A 17,037-nucleotide genomic window follows, 5' to 3' on the forward strand; every position below is an offset into this window, starting at 1 on the left:
GTTGCGGATTTGAGGATAGATGCCTCAGTGTGGCGAGGATCCTCAGGAGATTTGTAGAGGGGTGACAAGCAGGAGGGGAGAGCCGCATAAGCGTGTCAATTGTGGAGGCGTTCGACCTCTCAACAACTGAGATGCGGAGGGGCGTTGATGCAGGCCATATGCAGGAGAGAACAGTTGATGAGTTGGCATTTCGGTATTCATGCGACAGGAGGAGGACATGGCGCACCCTGCAGGGCACAGGTCCAAAGTGGAAGAGATTCAGGTACAGGCCGTTCGAGGTCTAGCGCAGGTCTAGCGCGCGTCTAGCGTCTTGGCATTGTTTATCCGATCGGGCTCCACCTCCTGAAATTCCCAATCCAACCCAATCCCAATATCGACAGGGGGCGCAGGAAGGGGAAGCGAAGGCACCAAAGGGAGTTTCTATCACCGCAACTTGGTCTGTCACCCAGCGCAACGACAACGAGGCGTGCCTTGACACACGTCCTTTGCGCTACCAACACGCAATCTTGTGATAACACTGCCCCCCCTCTAGAATTGCACCCATCATCATACTACATCTCTTTCTTATGGCTTTCCTCACATCCAAATCTTGCGTCCGTACCTCTCTCAGTATCCTATCAGCAGGCAATGTCCCTCACCGACACAATGCCTGAGCCGTTATCTTCCCTGTCGCCCGCCAAGCAGAACTCCAGATCCTCCCCTGTTAAGCTCGATTTTCCCCAGAAACCTCTTCCAGAAGCTCTTAAATCTCCTAGCACCATGTCCACCACTACTCTCGCGCAGTCCGCCCCAATTGATCCTACTAATCTTTCGCTTCCTGCCATGGACATTCCTATCTCCTCTCCTGCACCCTCTAGTCAGCCATCCAGTCCGCGGAAGCCACTTTCGCCCATTAAATACCGCTTACAAGACGAATCGAAAGTCGACAGCTCTCCCCCAGGCTCTCCCGCCGAGCCCACCTTCAGGTTCAATGAAGGCCTGACGCGTGCGATTGATGCAATGCAGAAAGACGCAGAAGCACAGAGTGGCAGTTTGGACGAATCAATAATACACCACGCCCTCGACGATGGCGTTGGAGTGTCTGCAGAAGACGAAACGCCTGCGAAGGACGAATCTGATACTATGACCTTAACCTTGAGTATGGATGAGAAAACTATCCACGATGATACAATCGGCGACCTTAGCACCATCTCTGCCATTCCCACAGACATGACCAGATTCGCAAACCTGAGAGACACACCGTCCCAGACTCGGCAGGAGCCTTGGTCTCCTTCAAAACAACTCAGAACCTCCGTAATCACGAGTGCCCCCGGCACTGCTCAACGCCCCCTGCGCCTGCTGTCTGCCTCTAGGCGGAGTATATCATCGAACGAGGAAGACGACGCGACCCCCAGAAGAAACACCTATTTCAACGACTCTCCTACAGATCTCATGAACTTCACGGGACAAACGAATATTTTGATGCCCCCTCCCGGTTCTGTACAACGTCCCATAAGAAGAAGTCCCTCCGGGAGAAAAGGCTTCCCGATCAAAGTCAATCCGAGCCCGGTACATCGGTCGCAAGCTTCGGTGGATCGCGAACGAGCTTCAGGCCGCTCGCCGCAAAAGCAGGACCAAGCTACATTCGGAGACAAAGCTGTGCCATCAACACCTGCTAGCCAGAGGCACAGCATGTATGGCGCAACGACCGGGCTGGGAATGGATCTGTTGGATATTGATCTCGAACCAATGGCTACTCCTCGTTCAATCCCCACCATCACGCCCCGGGAGCTAGAGACCCTTCGATCCGAACTGCAGTCGCGAATCTCTGGTCTCGAAGCGACTCTGTCGGGCAAGGAGGCTGAGGTCATGGCCTTGAAACGTGCTGTCACTGACGCCGAAGTAAGAGTGGGAAAGACGAGCGAGGAACTCCGAAACGAGCGTGCCTCCCGAGAGGAGGTAGAACATGCAAAGGAGGAGCTGGAGCGCCGAAGTCGAGAGATGGAGGAAGTCCTTAGGGAGGTCAAACAGAACATCTTTCTCGAGGAACGGGAAAAGGAAAAGCTGCGGAAACAGGTCGAAGAAGCGGAGCGAAAAGCGGAGGAACACGAAGTGCGGATCCTCGAGCTTCAGGCTTCCCTTGACACCCTGCGATCTGAACGCGTCAAATGCACCCCTAGCCCCGAGAAGGCGAACGCTCCGGCAACTGCCGGGTTGAGCGCTGACATTGATTTTGCCGTCAAGGATGCCACAGAAAAAGTGGCTCGCGAGTTGCATGCGTTGTACAAGAGCAAACATGAGAGAAAAGTGGCAGACCTCAAAGTCAGCTATGAGAAACGATGGATCAAGCAAGTTGAACAGCTCCGAATGGAGCTTAAAACATCTCAAGAAGAAGTTCTGAAGCTGCAGACAGAGAAAGAAGCAACCATGAGCGGCATCGTTCCGGGACAAAGCGAGGCCATTTCCAAGATGGAGGGGCAGATTGAAGAGCTTCGGCGGTGGAACGAAGAGACTAACGCGGAGAAGAAAATGCTCGAGGCCGAGGCAGCAGGGCTTCGTGGGCAAGTTGATTCACTTACCGCCGAGACCGAGTCACTACGAAAGGAAATCGAACAAGAAAGGGTAGAAAAAGGTGACTTGGTCGCACAGGTGGATCTATTCCTGGCAATGAGCGCTCAGCAAGAAGAGCAGCGCGTCTTGCAACAGCCACAACAGCCTGTGAGTCCACCTCGAAGTGAGGATGGGAATGGGAGACCAAATTCAGCATCCGCATTAGCGAGTCCGAATAGATTCAAGACCAGCGGAAACAGTGGAGAGGCCAAGTCGGCATTACCAGGACGGCCTCGACCCGTGAGTATGCTGCAAAAGCCAACGGCTGGGAAATACTCGGGTATTCCAGCCCCTGGATCCGGTCTCAAGGCACCTACGAGTAACAAAGGTACTGGATACGGGGGCCGCATCTTGGAGGGTATTGCCCGAATGGGCGCCGGTGGGAGATAACCGTCCAGGCTGATATTGGCTCTCATGGCGTGGTGCCACGAGACTGGCCCAGTCTGGCAAATTTTGGATACGACTCGCATGATAGACTCCTGGACGACCTTGATGACAACGGGGACAGAGTGGCCACGGCGTTTTCCATTGCGAAGGGTGTCAGATGTCTGAGCGATTCTGTAGCTGCGAATAGGAGTTATTGTTGTTAGGAGACACAGCAAGAGGTTGAATCAGATAGTATGGAGTAGAATGAAGAAGCACCGATAATAATAGCATCCGAGGGCCTTCCAGAAAAAAGCGACGCTGCCCTAAGCCGGAGACCCGCTGCCAAGAATTATCCAAGACTTTAATACCCGAAATAGAAAAGCCTGATATCTGGTCATGTCCTTCTCCCATCACCCAACATCACCCCCCCATCTCTGGAAGATTTGCATCGCGTGTAAAGCGCTAGGATCCTGAAGGTGTATTATGCCATCTCATGATGCAGGAGTGTGATGTCTACTATGCCAGTCAAAGAAGGTGTATAACGTCCCGTCCCTGGGCTCAGAATTTAGCCGGCCGCTTCGTCGTCCTTCCGGCGTTTCAGCCGCCATCGTTCCCAGACCCGAGACGCTGCACGATCTGGCTGAGTGTTGGAACATGACACACATTTCGGCCAGCTTCAACTCCTTCACACACCAAAGTAATCTCATCCAGCCGCCATCTTCCCCCGAAACTAAAGCTTGAGGCTCCTACAAATGGCTCAAAGCTCGATCAAGTGCCACGTGCTAGCCTGGCTAACCTTTCCGTGACATGGCCAGGGGCCGGTACCTTCTGATCCGAAGCTGCACATCCTCGCCTACTATTGTGGTGGCCTGTGGTATCCAATGAAGCACTGAAAACGGAGCTGTCGTGGTCAGACCTGTTCTCGCTCCTCCGCTAAGACTTCGTTATCGCAGAGACAAATTTGGCTCTCGAGATACTAGTACAAAGCCCCAGAAAAATCTGAGGCACGCCAGCACTCTTTGAGGGAGTCCATGCGGGAGGCTCGAGGAAGTTTACTCCCAAGGCCCAGGGTATATATGCACAGACTTCACTCCTTCCCTCTCTTCCGTTTCTCCAGCCTGTTGATTCAGCTCAATCGTGAACATTCGTTCTTACCAACACTCTCTCTTTGCTTCTGATTTTTTTCACCTTCAATTCAGAATTGTTCCTGGAGAACTGATAGGGCCTGCGGCCTATATTGTATTACTACAACAGATTCTTCGATCAACGATCCAGAACGCTCTTTCACGAGACTCACGACAGCATAAGCGAACACAGCAACTCGGCTAAAATGAAACCAGTCATTTGTCTTTCCGTCCTCCTCGCGGTGGGTATTGATGTCACGACTGCCCGACCGGCAAACCTTCATATCAGGCGAAATCCAGGCCATGACATGCAGACCCGATCTGCGGTCTGGAATTCCAAACTTGGCCGTCGCGAGGTGCCACAGGAACACTCACACGAGAAATTTCTTACAACTGTGAACCAATTCCTGAAAATAGACAATCCAGACAACATCGTGGATGCTGTATTCGGTCTTCTGGGCAATGCTGCCGCTTCCGCCGGTCAGGGCGATATCTCTAATACGGATTGTCTTCAACAAGCTACCGCCGACAGAGCCTTCACCAACGCTAAAGCTGCTGGCGACGTGGACGGTATGACAGCTGCTTTGATCTACAGAGCTCTTGAGCGCAATACCGGAGCTGTTGGACAGGCATCTGTTCCTTGCACCGCAATCCAAGCCGAAAACCCAGAAATCGCTGCAATCTCCCAGCACCAAGATCCGGCTTCCAACAATGCTGCGACGGTCAACAAAGACATCGCTCTCGCACTCGCTGTTCAGATTGCCAACATTGGAGGTAACCCGCTCGACGCCCTGCAGTCCGGCACTTTTGCTCCCGGTACGATCGGGGACCCAACTGCGAAGGGGAACAGCTGCGATGACCAGAACGACCCAGTGGGCTGTATCTTCACTCAGAATCTGCTTGTCGAGGACGCCACAGAAGACGAAGTCAACGCTGCTGTTGCTGCCTCAGCCACTGCTTCTGCCGGAGCTGCAGCCGCTACCGGTACTGACTCGGCCGCGGCGACAGAATGCATTGCACTCCCTGATGCAGCAGAAAGCACCACATCTACCTCTTCTGTAGCTGCAGCCACTACCACAGCTACTACCACAACCACTACGGCGGCTGCTGCTACCACGACGGCGGCCGCAAGTGCAGCCACAACCAGTACTTCCGCTGCGGCCACGGGATCGTCCATCTTGGATTTGGGTTCCTGTCCCGACCCGACCATTATTGTGAGTTCACCCCTTCATTTTTCAGATATTGTTGGCGAAACCACTGCCATGAAACCTCCACTCCGGACTAGTCCATACTAACAGAAGATTCCCAGTTCGCCGACGGCCTCGACGGCCGCAACCAGCCCGCCTTTGAGCCACACGACCTGACGCTCTTCCCGCACGGTTCCGCGCTGAACATCAAGGTCATCACGGACTTTATTTGTAAGTCGTAACATCGCTGCTCGTCCTTGCCCCGCGACCACGTCGTGGCGATCTCCCCCCCCCCCCGGTTGTCCGTCAGAGGCAGATAAATTCAGTCAAGGCTAACATGGAGATTCCTGCAGGCCAACAACTCAACGATAAGTGCAAAGCGTCTCAGCAGGCCCTGGACGCATGTAATCAGGGCGCCACCGCTGCACAGGCACAAACTGGACAGGCGGCCGCTGACGCTTTCAACCAGGCGCTGGGCTTCTAGGCTGCGTGCATAGTTCCCATACATAGTCAAAATGCACCAACAGAACATAAAACAAGTGAAAAACACGCAGAGGAGCCCATCGAATGTCCTTCCAGGTGAGGATTTCTGGTTTCGGAACGTGGGAATCCGAACGTTTCGGGGGAGAGAAAGAGGAGCACGGACAATGGCATTGCCGGGCAGACTTGGACTTTTCCCCTCCGTTGTGGTATGTAGGTGTGCTCCGTATATGTATATAGTGTCTATATACATACGCATCACTCCAAGAGCAATGCTTCGCGCACTTTCTTGGACACACTGCCCCTGCCCGGCCGAGAAATCGCGAGATTTTTTAGTTTCAGTACCTCCCCCCTCCCCCCAAAAGAAGCCCTAAACCGGAATCACCGCAAGCTCATCGAAACATGACACCATACCCCCCGTGCCAGATGAGCATCTCCCCTCCAGGCAAATCCAATTCAAGTTCTGCGCATACAGCTGGAGGATCAATGTTTTGGGGTTTTGGGGGGGGTTTTCGTGGGGGGCTCGACTAGGATTTCCAGGATAGTATGTATGCAAAAGAATATAAGTCCATCATCTAGTAGTCTGCTGGTAAGCTTGCAGCGGGCACGACGACAAAACCAGGCTGGGACGTATCGGTGTCGGCCACTATGTCAACGATTAGGAGTTTCCAAACAATCGTTTCCTCGCAGTGAACAGGTATTTGAAACGGGTGATTGGCGAAATGGCTATTACGTCGACGGATGATCCTTTCTGTTCCACGGAGAGAGGAAGAACCCCAGCGCGGCGAGGTTGAGGGAATAGGTGGTTGGTTTTCATTTCATGGCGGTCAAAGGGGTCCATACTATTGGCATACCTGCCGGTTTAATTGCTCTCAGAGTCCTCCTCGATTGGGATATTTAGTTAGGGGAGTATGTGTGAGAAGAGTTCAGTGGTTAAATTTTGGAAACTTGGTTGAATTCACATTACATCGACAGGGCCGTCCCGGAGCCTGATATTGCAGAAGAAGTTTGCGAGCAGAGATCAGGTATGCTCTGTGCAGATGGCGAATGTCAAGACGTGGGAATCTAAGTAGTGGTGGAATATGAACTTCTGGAACAGGACAAAGCTTTACCGAATTCCAAATGAGAAATGGATGAAGGCGCTGCTCAGAATTGTCGGCCAAACACAACAACCCATCATTTTCTGGTGTTACCGAGACGATGTTCTGAAGGCTGCGGGATGCGACTCTTTCTCGATGTTGCATGACAATCTGGACTTTCCGTGGACATCAAGCAGGCTTGCGGAGATCTGGCCGGATGTTGGAATTGAAGTAAGATTCCCTAAACTCATGCTGGCTTCAGTGGGACCAGAAACAGTCCCCTTTAGAAACAACGGAATCGTCCATTCACCGACAGAATGAATGCCTTCACTGCCCCAAGTATGGCGCCTGCAGGACGCGCAGTAAGGATCTCGATGGATCTTCTCACAGTCTCCTACAGAAGAGCACCTTCTCTGACCCTCACGAAGTCCTCTCGAACCGCGTCTCGTCACCCTTCTTTTATGTACACGACTAACTACATCTAAACTCTACCTTTAAGCCGGCGACCGCGACCTTTATCTCTCTCCTCTCCGTATAGAATCCCTCTCCTAGCTATACTATCCTACGTATAAGCTACCATTCTATACTATCGGCTATTACTAGGGGTAAAGAATTACAGAGATGTTATGAACCGCTTTGTTACGTGAGGTGTCACCACGGTAGTAAACGGAGTTTACTTAGTGATATAGGAGTGAGGCTAGGTAGCTGAGACTAAAACTAAGAGTATAGTGGATGAACTATATACAAAGGGCATGAACTCGAGGAACTCGATTTCATGGAGAACGAGATTAACTACGACGAGAACTATAAGAACTATCTTATATATATAGACCTAGAAGATTCGTAGTGCTCTATATAATCTATGGTACTCTAATAGAGTTAATAGATCCACTAGAGCCATCTAGCTCTATTCTACTCTATTTAGCCTTAGGAGCCCGACGGAGCTAGTTACGTAAAAGACTTATCTTTCTCCTTTACTCTATCTCTCCGGGACTCTCCTCTGGTCCCCTCCAAGGCCGTTTCGTAACAATATACCCGGTGCGGCACTTAGCTTAGAGCGCCGGCCTATGCCAAAGAATTCGCTACGTTCTGCTACCTTCCATACCTTAGTTCACTAAAAGTTAAGGTATAGAATCCCGGCCCCGATGATATAGTATAAAGAGTTGAGTGCCTATCACGGCGCCCGGAGGAAGTTCGATTTTCCTATTGTCGGTGAAGATGATCTCACTAAGTCTTTATAGATCCGGAACGAACGCTAGATAAGAGTCCATCACGTAGATTTACCTTCGCAAGGTGATATAAGGAGACTTACCGAGGCCGAGACCGACACTCACATTATCAGAACTCCTAGTCGAGGTGTAAATGACGGATGAGATTAGCTAAGCCTACACGGTGTACGAAGTCAAATTACGCTATAAAGGGATTAGGCGCACAAGGGGGCCGAAACGGGCCCTCCTCGAAAGAATAGAAAAGAGCCGCGAAGATCGAGGATTAAAAGGCTAATCGAGGCGCACTCGAAGAGACGAGATAGATTCGAGGCAGAATTTAAAGGAGCCGGAAGAGAAAATCGAGGGGAGCCCGAAGCGATAAGGAAGAGTTCCGACAACGAGGCCGATTTTGGAAGAGAACCCGGGAGAGCAATCGACGATGGGGGGCCTAATGCTACAGGGGAGAGGGTCTAGGCGGTGTCGAAGTAAGGTACGACAAGGTGCGCCAGGGCGAACGGAGGTGAGAGAAGGGAGAAAGTAGGTTGGAAGAGAGGGAGAGAGGGTTGGGGATAGTGATGAGAGACGAGGTTCTTATAGCCGTCAAAAGCGGCGGCGCGCCCAGCCCGCGACCATTCCCGAAGCGGTCGGCCGCCTAAACCGGAGGCGGATTTCCCGGCAACGACTTTACAGGGGAAGTTTAAGCAGCAGTGCGTGCGCAGATAACTATATCGCATGGGAGCCACATCATCTCTCGTTCATCGCTTCTCTCTATAGCCCATGACGATGAGGCCAACTTCTCAATCTGGCCGCGGCGCTTGTTCCTGAGAAACTCTGTCGAAACATTACAACCAAATCCATATGAAACTTTGCTCCCACCCGACCAATGTTTAGGCCCCAAACTGCTCCACCACCAACCAAGATGGGGAAAGTAAACTGTCCAAGCAGTCATTTTGAATATAGGGCCCGGGGGTAGATGGGCTAGCTGGATGAAGCATTCGACGATGAGGTAGGTTCTGGCACTTAGTATGAGGACTGGGAGGGATCGCGGATATTACTAGTCGGTGGAAGCACTTCTCGAACCGTCTTGCTTTGGTTCAAGGCCACCCAGAGTGCTCTCTCTCCCACACCTTGGATATTCAAAACAGTCGGTTGTTCAATGTCCGCTAGCTTGTGCCACCAGATTCCATAAATAAGAAGTGCGCAGATAGAATGACCGAAGGTGTTGAGCTCGGGGAGGGCGATAGGTAGACCCTAAGATATTCTCGAAATATATTGCGCGCAGAACCAGAATGCTTGCATGCGCACAAGGGCCTTTGCGAACCGGTCGCATTTCCTCTTATCCAATATATCATCTTTAGATACGTTGAGAAAGGAATTCCAGCGACGTTCGTCAGGATTCTAACCGCGTTCAGGGACGGGAGCTACCACTGGAGGTATCGCACGGGTGGCTCTGAACTCTGATTCTCCAGCGGTGCCTAAATATTCCTCGACCTCGAAGATGGCGGGCTGATGTATATCATCGATGAGCCTTCCAATTGCCTCGAGGTTCAAGGCCATTCTTGCTACTGGCACTTCATTCTCACTCCCATCTGGAGCAGGACTCTGAAAGGCAAAGCCTCCCATCGCAGCGTAGAAGCCGTGGACCATTGTCCATGTCTTTTTTGCTGAGGGTCTAGACGTACCGAGGATTAGATATTATAGCTCGAATTTGTGAAGATTAGACCATGAATCGGATATATGGGATATGCTCATACAATAACACACCTACCTTATTACAATAGCCCCTAATTTTCCTTGCGCTCAGGTATTGAGACCAAGCCGCCGCAAAGATCACCAATTCCGGTGCCAGAAGACTCGTGATTAACCATCGGATCTTTCTCCAAGTCTGAGAGGAGAGGAGCAAAAAGCTAGGTTTGCCGAATTCCGGTATATTCAGATGTCCGGCCTTCCAGATGCGGGGTGGCGGGGTCGGGGGGGCAAGTTTCAAGAATGTTAGCGGTTCCGGGATTCACATCAACACGTCGCTGTACGTGGAGTTGCCAATGATTTCGAGACCCATGGAACCCGGAGAGGATTTTAGAGGGCAATGGGACGTTGTGCGTGAAACTCTGCGGACACCGTGAAGCCTGATGTGCGAGAAGGACGAACTCATCGAAATGACAGCAAGCATAGGTCTGCGCAGGTTTATCATACGGCGAGGCGGCGAGGGTAGTCAGTTGAACCTCACCTGCTCAGCCAGTTCGCGTAAACAATTCGGGCGAGGGCGGTAAAAGCCGGGGTTGGGGGGCGCCTGTGCAGCCAGCCAGTTAAATAACTACCCAGTACATATGGCTTGAGGCTTCAATCATATCCTAGGCCACCGAATCATAATCCTCTCCACATGTCCCACCACAAAAGTTCACGTACCGGGTAGATTTGGGCTTTTTGGAATGGGAAGCGAGGAAGGCACCGCTGGGGATCGTCGGGTGAACGCGAAAGGGATGAAAACGATACGGTAATAGTCTGGGCTTCTGGTAGGCACTTTGGTCAGGCACCGAGGAAACTAAAGGGTCGTTTCAATGCTTGGCCTGTTTCCTCTGGTTGTCTGTTGTACCTCATTCACCATGGCCCTTAACCAGATACTTCTGTCGGCATCCTTACCCACTTGCCGACGTCTCGCTGTCATAAAACCCCTGATCAACTAGCCGGACCCCCTGTCTTCTTCCTACGACGGAGGCCGTGAAAACCACTGCCCACACAAGACAAAGAACAAGGATATTCCGGATACCATTATGACGAACGACAATGCCACTAAAACAGGGACAGAAGCCGAGAACCAGCACCTGAGAAATGGTTCTCTCGGCCGGTCGCAGCGAGTTTGTCTGCCTCCGGACAGCGACTTCGACAGCGACTTCTCGACCTCTAAGCGCTCTACCCTTGTCTACCTAAGAAGTGCGAGCGCCAAGAGCACGAGACAGTCGAGTCCCGGTCCGAAACAACATCCACCGTCCGGGGCCCGCCCCTCAGACCAGACTAGGCCTCCTTTGTGCAGGGGGCTCATCTGCTAATTTGAGGACCTTCTGCACCATAGCTTCGCTGTACCCCAGGTAGCTTGCCGGGTCGCATAGCTTGGCCAACTCCTGCCTCGTCATCTTCTTGCTGATCTCGTCGTGCTCGCAAAGCAGGTCGAGCAGCTGACGGTCCTCGAGCTGCGACCTGCGGCACAGGTCGTACACGACGTCGTGCGCATACTGGCGACCCAGTGTCTTGCCCAGGCCCATCATCACGGCTTCGCTGACGATCGCGCCCTTGGACAGGTCAAGGTTCTTCTTCATCGCGTCCTCGTGCACCTCCAACCCGGCCACAAGTTCGGCGGTATGCTTCAGAGTGGCATGCGTCAGGGTCGAGAGCTGCGGCAGCACGATCCACTCAATCTCCCATGGCCCTGTGCTTCGCTCGTGGTCCTCCACCATGGCCTCGAAAAGACTCGCGCTCAGCTGCCTGACTGTGGCCGACATGGCGGTGATGTACGCGCAGGAGATGGGATTCCTCTTTTGCGGCATCGTGCTGCTCGACCCGCGGTGCGGCACGTACGGTTCCGACGCTTCGCCCACTTCCGTCTGCATCATGAGTTTGACGTCCAGTGCAAACTTGGCGCACGTGCTGCTGAGCATTGCGCAAAGGGAGCCGAAGTCGGCGATGCGGTCACGTTCCGTGTGCCATGCTATTTCGGGGACTTTGAGGTTCAAGTCTTTGGCAAGTTCCCGCTGGCATTCGAGGCCGAGCAGAGGAAGATCCTGTGAAGGAGGCAATGTCGCCAACGTTCCCGCCGCGCCAGAGAATTCCAGCACTGTCAGCCTCGTTTCAACATCCTTTAGCCGCTCACGATGCCGAAGGAACGTGGCGAGTAATCTGGCAAGCTTAAAGCCAAATGACATAGGAACCGCCTGCTGCAAATTCGATCTGGCGGCCATTGGAGTGGATTTGTGCTTCTCCGCCAGCTGCCGAAGTGAGGCAATAATCTCCTCGAGGGTCTTCTCGAAGAGACTCATCGTATCCCACAGCTGAATTACCGTCGCCGTATCCGTCACGTCCTGCGTGGTCGCTCCCCAATGCGCCCACTCGCCCAGTCCCGGCTCGATGGCATTGACATGCTTGACCAACTGCTTGACCACGCCCAGCACCGGGTACCCGATCAGCTCGGTCTGTTGGCGGAGATCCTCAAAGTCCACATTCCGGATGTCCAAGCAGAACTTGATGATCTCGTCGGCCGCCCTTTGCGGGATGATTCCCAGCCGAGCCTGCGCCTTGGCCAGGGCGCCTTCGAATGCAAGATAGCACTGGGTGCGTGTCTTGTCGGACCAGATTGCGGCCGATTCCCGAGTGGAAAGGATGTTGCCGAAGATGAGGGAGTCTTGGACAGAGGTCATTTTGAGTGTCGTATTGCTAATGCTATTTTCCTGTGTATATGCTACGATTGCTCGTGGAGTTCAGTTGAAGGTGGGTTTACACGACAGATCTGATGGCCCTTGATGCTGGGGTACAGTAAGGTTTTTGCAGAATGAGGTCGTTTGAATAGAGACATAGCCAATGGTCGTCCAGCGAAAAATGGGCGCAAGGCCCCCAGACAGAGATGACGATGTCTTGCTTCCGGGGAAAGGCGAAGCTGGAGGCGGCAGCGGTGGCAGAGGTTGGAGGTGGAGAAGGAAGTGAGGGGACGATGCCAGCGAACCGGAACTGGATAAATAATGGTCCGTAGCCCGATCGGTTCGGCATCGGAGACATATCATTCCACTATAAAAGCCCCATCGTATGACGTGCCGAGGGTACACCTTGGGGGTTTCTATCTTGACCTCTTCCCGCCTCGCCCTTGTGGAAGTCTTAGATGAGACAACCTGCTCTGGTTGTCTCCAAGCTCACACAAGGCTCCAGAGTCCTGGTCACCGCCTCCTCCTCACCGGCAGCAAACCTCAACCTCGCAGGGAAGTCCAGGTCCATCTCACTCTTTCACCAACCCCTCATCCACCCTCGCTACATGAACATGGCCACCTCAACCCGCTCCTCCAAGCGCCAGAAAACCGGCGCTGACACAGCAGCTGAGACAGACGACTCGATGGCCTACAAATTGATCTACTGGCCCGGCATTCCAGGCAGAGGTGAACACATCCGCCTCGCTTTTGAAGCTACAGGCACCCCCTACGTCGACGTATCCAATAAGACCGACGCCGGCGTCAACGCAGTTATGGCTCAGATCAGCGAGAAAAATATCGGGGATGACAACAACCCGCCACCACTCGCTCCGCCGATTCTTCAACATGGAGATACCCTCCTGTCCCAGACACCCAATATTCTCGCCTACCTGGGTCCGAAGCTCGGTCTGGTTCCTGACGTCGCCGAGGATAGCGCCGGAATGTACCACGTCAATGCACTTGCATTGACGGCACTTGATGGGCTCTCCAATGAACCCCATGATGTTCATCATCCCATTGCCAGCGGAGCTTACTACGAAGAACAAAAAGAAGAGGCCCTCAAGAAAGCCGCTGATTACCGCGCCGTTCGTCTGCCCAAGTTTCTGGGCTACTTTGAACGGGTGCTCTCGGGGCCCGCCTCGGGTGGAGGTGAATGGCTGTACGGCGGGAAGATGACTTATGCGGACTTGGTGCTCTTTCAGACGTTGGATGGAGTGACTTATGCGTTCCCTAAGTGCGTGGACAAGCTGAGGAGCAGGGGTAAGTATGAGAAGGTATTTGCGCACTATGAGAGGGTCAAGGCATTGGACAAGATTCAGAGTTATTTGGCGAGTGACAGGAGGCTGAAGTACAGTATGGGGATTTACAGGCATTATCCAGAATTGGATGACGAGTAACAGGGAAGTCCAGTCTTGGATAGTGCTGCTTTCTCGGAGCGACATTGGGTCAGGGCTTTGACGATGCCAGGGATGAGTTCCTGGATCAGGTCGCCGGAGATGGAGAGATGGATGGATAAAACGTCCCGGAGCGGACGCAAAAACTTCAAAAAAAAAAACCTGGATTTAGCAAAGGGAGAAAGGGAAATAAAAAGAAGTAAGAGAAAAGGAAAAGAACAGATGCCGCCCAGCGTTCACTTAGAACTAGGGTGCGTCTCCAACATGCCACGAAAAAGTCAGAAGTAATCTCTGAAAAATTACCTATTCTTACATCAAATCCGGTGCGCTTGTGGTGGGTTGTCTTTCCGAAAGGAACGTACAGACTTTCTGTAGGACCGGCAAGGAGGTTCACGCCCTCCGCTTACGCTCACACTGCTCCAAGGCAAGACCCCAACTCTGGGGGGAACTAGGGACTGAGCTCATGGCCGCTCTACATCAGCTCATGAGCAGCCACTGGGCGAAGGGCCAAGGAAGCGGTACGTGGCTGAGTCAGCAGAGGATGTGGGCTCCAGTCACCTCAACACAGGCCTTTCTGTGAGCAAGTACCGATGGAGTCATACCGGTGGGCTTGTGGGCTTACATACCTAGGTACACACCTTGCACATGAACCCAATCATAATAGCCCTCGATTCGTAATCATTTAACAGAGCTTGAACTCTATTCATACTGGCTCCAGGGGAAGGGGGACAGGGTTTGATTACGAAGCGCCTTCATAACCCCACTTACTAGTGAATAGTGATCTGTCTATTAATCTGATCCGCTATGACGAGGGCATTGCCCTTGCAAACGGATGTTTTGGTTATTCAGGCTTATGCCCGCCGCTTTAAGCCTGAATAACCAAAAACATCCGTCCCATACTTCTCATGAGGGGTGTATTATAATATCGAGAGGGCGATTATGAGAGGATAGTGCAACGTGTTGTGGCCGGCAATTCGCCGTTACGTCAGGCCACATGGATATGGCAGACAGCACGTCGCAGATGGGCAGGGTGTGTCAAGCACGCTTGACCATGTGCAGCATCTAACTTTTGAGGCGCTATACCGTTCTGATGCGAAACACGACATATGCTTCCAAATCCGCTGCAATATGCATAAGCCACAAGTTGGAATAGTCTGCGTTGCGGTCGATATAAACGTCTCTCTGTAACCAGGAGACTGTCGGTCTCTGGAAAACCTTGGGAAGCTGCATGTTAAGAAGGGAACAAGGAAACAAGATCGAAAGGTCGAAAATGTCTGTTCAGAAAGCTATTGCAGTGGTCGCGACGGCGCAGCCTGTCAAGTTGATTGAGCGGCCCATTCCAAAACCAGGCCCGGGCCAAGTTCTAGTCAAAGTCTCCATCGCAGGCCGTGAGTATCTCTGCCAAAAGCCTCTTGTGGGCAGAGAACAAAAGAATGCCAGCTGACTCGTTACCTGCACAGTTAATCCACATGATGCGCTCGTCCGAGAGATTGCGTACTTTGTCGGAAAGGACAATCTGCCGGGTGTTCTTGCGATCGACATAGTCGGGAAGGTGGTCGAACTCGGTGAAAACGTCAACACCTTCAGGATAGGTGACGAGGTCATGGGTCAGGGAGATCCTGTTGTGTCAGACACAAAAGGATCACAGGAATATGCTGTTCTCGACGCCGACTTCATCGCCCCTCTGCCCAGCTCGGTCAGCCCTGACCAAGCCGACACTATCATCCTGAACCCGTTGACGGCGTATGTGGCAGTTTTGACGCCACTGGGGCTCGATATTCCATCCCCACTGGCTGCATCGGCGCGGGAGTTCGACTACAAGAATGCCGGCATTGTCATCATTGGAGGAAGCTCCTCGTGCGGGAGGTTCGCAATTCAGCTTGCCAAATGGGTCGGAATCGGCACCATCGTCACCGTCGCGGGGAAGCACGGAGAAGCTGACCTCAAATCCATTGGCGCCACGCATGTGATTGACAGAAGTCTGCCGGATGAAGACATCCAGCGCGAAGTCCGAAACATCGTCGGCGACGACCTCCTGTACGTGCTCGACTGCAACAACAGGGCCGACCACACGCCGGGCATCCGCATGCTGTCCAACTCGAAGAAAGGCACCATGGTACCTCTAGCAGTCTCGCGGCCCAATACTGTCGACGAGACCAAAGTCGGACCCAAGCAGCAAGGTTACAACTTCAGGAAATTTGTTTGTCGACCAGCCTTGTTTCGGGAGATAGCGGCTCAGTTCTACAAGGCGTTGCCCAGCTTGATTGATGATGGGGTGCTGAAGCCCACTTCCTTTGAGGTCATTGAAGGATTGGATGCGGACAAGATAAATGCGCAACTAGACAAGTGGAGGGACGGACAGTGGCCTTCCAGAGTCAACATTCACGTTTCAGAGACATAGATGGGAGCAAAGCAAGGAGCTCCGGAGAGTAAAGCACCGAAGTGCCCTTCAAATGCCCTTCAATGACAACGGAACGAGATGTTGCTTCTTACCTGGCCTCATTAGCTTCCTCTTGGGACAATCATCATCTTTGTGCGAGGGAATGTCAGTAGGAGCAATTTACAGCCTTGCGTAGATGTTCTGTCGCTGCTCGCCAACATTACTCACAGTCTCACCGTCCGGTGACTTTCATTTCTTGGTCAAGCAATGTATGCGGTCTCTGGAATGCTGGAACATCCTCTTGGATTATCAGCAAAAGAGCAGTCGACCAACAATGACATCTTGTCTTTCGTCACTTCTCTGACGCAGCAGGTATCGAGACGTTTGTATACTCCAAACCCCCCATGAGCAGCTGGCGCTAGAATAAACCTTCACATAGGTTTGCGTCGAAGATGGTGTCATGTTCCAAAAGAGGGGGCCAAACTGGGGTGTGAAATATCCTAGAGAACCTGGAAGTGGAAGTTTGCCCGTAACAATTTCCTGCGGACGAATACTCGGCGAGTCGGAACATCGATGGCGCTGCTTTTGCCCCGTTTGCGCCGCGGGCTGAATGACGGGGTGTGCATTACCCGGCAAGTTTTCCGAGCGTGACTTCACTTCTGCCCTGGGCATCGAGCCATCCCCCATCTTCCTTCCAAATAGGACTTGTTACAGTATATGACCAATTTCTGCCCGTCGCCACCATGGCATTCGTTTAGCAAGCCAAGTTGCTGAAGGGGCTT

At 52.6% G+C, this 17,037-nt stretch overlaps 7 protein-coding genes across 7 annotated transcripts; 4 read left to right on the forward strand and 3 right to left on the reverse strand.

Moving 5' to 3' along the window:
* Window positions 1-645: 645 nt before the first annotated feature.
* Window positions 646-2,979, forward strand: A1O5_08594 (uncharacterized protein; the record flags this gene model as incomplete). The annotated part of the gene is made up of 1 exon (XM_007749176.1): window positions 646-2,979. One exon carries the CDS (start codon window positions 646-648, stop codon window positions 2,977-2,979), a length of 2,334 nt encoding a protein of 777 aa, XP_007747366.1.
* Window positions 2,980-4,285: 1,306 nt separating this feature from the next.
* On the forward strand, window positions 4,286-5,750 carry A1O5_08595 (uncharacterized protein; the record flags this gene model as incomplete). Its single annotated transcript, XM_007749177.1, has 3 exons — window positions 4,286-5,293; window positions 5,389-5,497; window positions 5,620-5,750. The coding sequence occupies 3 exons, from the start codon at window positions 4,286-4,288 to the stop codon at window positions 5,748-5,750; spliced, it is 1,248 nt and encodes a 415-aa protein (XP_007747367.1).
* Window positions 5,751-9,170: 3,420 nt separating this feature from the next.
* On the reverse strand, window positions 9,171-9,398 carry A1O5_08596 (uncharacterized protein). Its single transcript, XM_007749178.1, has one exon. The coding sequence runs from the start codon at window positions 9,383-9,385 to the stop codon at window positions 9,197-9,199; it is 189 nt and encodes a 62-aa protein (XP_007747368.1). The 5' UTR covers window positions 9,386-9,398; the 3' UTR covers window positions 9,171-9,196.
* A 33-nt stretch (window positions 9,399-9,431) lies between these two features.
* A1O5_08597 (uncharacterized protein) lies at window positions 9,432-9,680 on the reverse strand (the record flags this gene model as incomplete). Its single annotated transcript, XM_007749179.1, has 1 exon — window positions 9,432-9,680. One exon carries the CDS (start codon window positions 9,678-9,680, stop codon window positions 9,432-9,434), a length of 249 nt encoding a protein of 82 aa, XP_007747369.1.
* Window positions 9,681-11,035: 1,355 nt separating this feature from the next.
* Window positions 11,036-12,442, reverse strand: A1O5_08598 (3-carboxy-cis,cis-muconate cycloisomerase; the record flags this gene model as incomplete). The annotated part of the gene is made up of 1 exon (XM_007749180.1): window positions 11,036-12,442. One exon carries the CDS (start codon window positions 12,440-12,442, stop codon window positions 11,036-11,038), a length of 1,407 nt encoding a protein of 468 aa, XP_007747370.1.
* A 611-nt stretch (window positions 12,443-13,053) lies between these two features.
* A1O5_08599 (glutathione S-transferase) lies at window positions 13,054-13,878 on the forward strand (the record flags this gene model as incomplete). Its single annotated transcript, XM_007749181.1, has 1 exon — window positions 13,054-13,878. One exon carries the CDS (start codon window positions 13,054-13,056, stop codon window positions 13,876-13,878), a length of 825 nt encoding a protein of 274 aa, XP_007747371.1.
* A 1,267-nt stretch (window positions 13,879-15,145) lies between these two features.
* On the forward strand, window positions 15,146-16,276 carry A1O5_08600 (uncharacterized protein; the record flags this gene model as incomplete). Its single annotated transcript, XM_007749182.1, has 2 exons — window positions 15,146-15,263; window positions 15,336-16,276. 2 exons carry the CDS (start codon window positions 15,146-15,148, stop codon window positions 16,274-16,276), a joined length of 1,059 nt encoding a protein of 352 aa, XP_007747372.1.
* Window positions 16,277-17,037: the final 761 nt, after the last annotated feature.

The sequence above is a fragment of the Cladophialophora psammophila genome, assembly GCF_000585535.1.
Source record: "Cladophialophora psammophila CBS 110553 chromosome Unknown aczJe-supercont1.14, whole genome shotgun sequence".
In the NCBI taxonomy this organism is placed as follows: domain Eukaryota; kingdom Fungi; phylum Ascomycota; class Eurotiomycetes; order Chaetothyriales; family Herpotrichiellaceae; genus Cladophialophora; species Cladophialophora psammophila.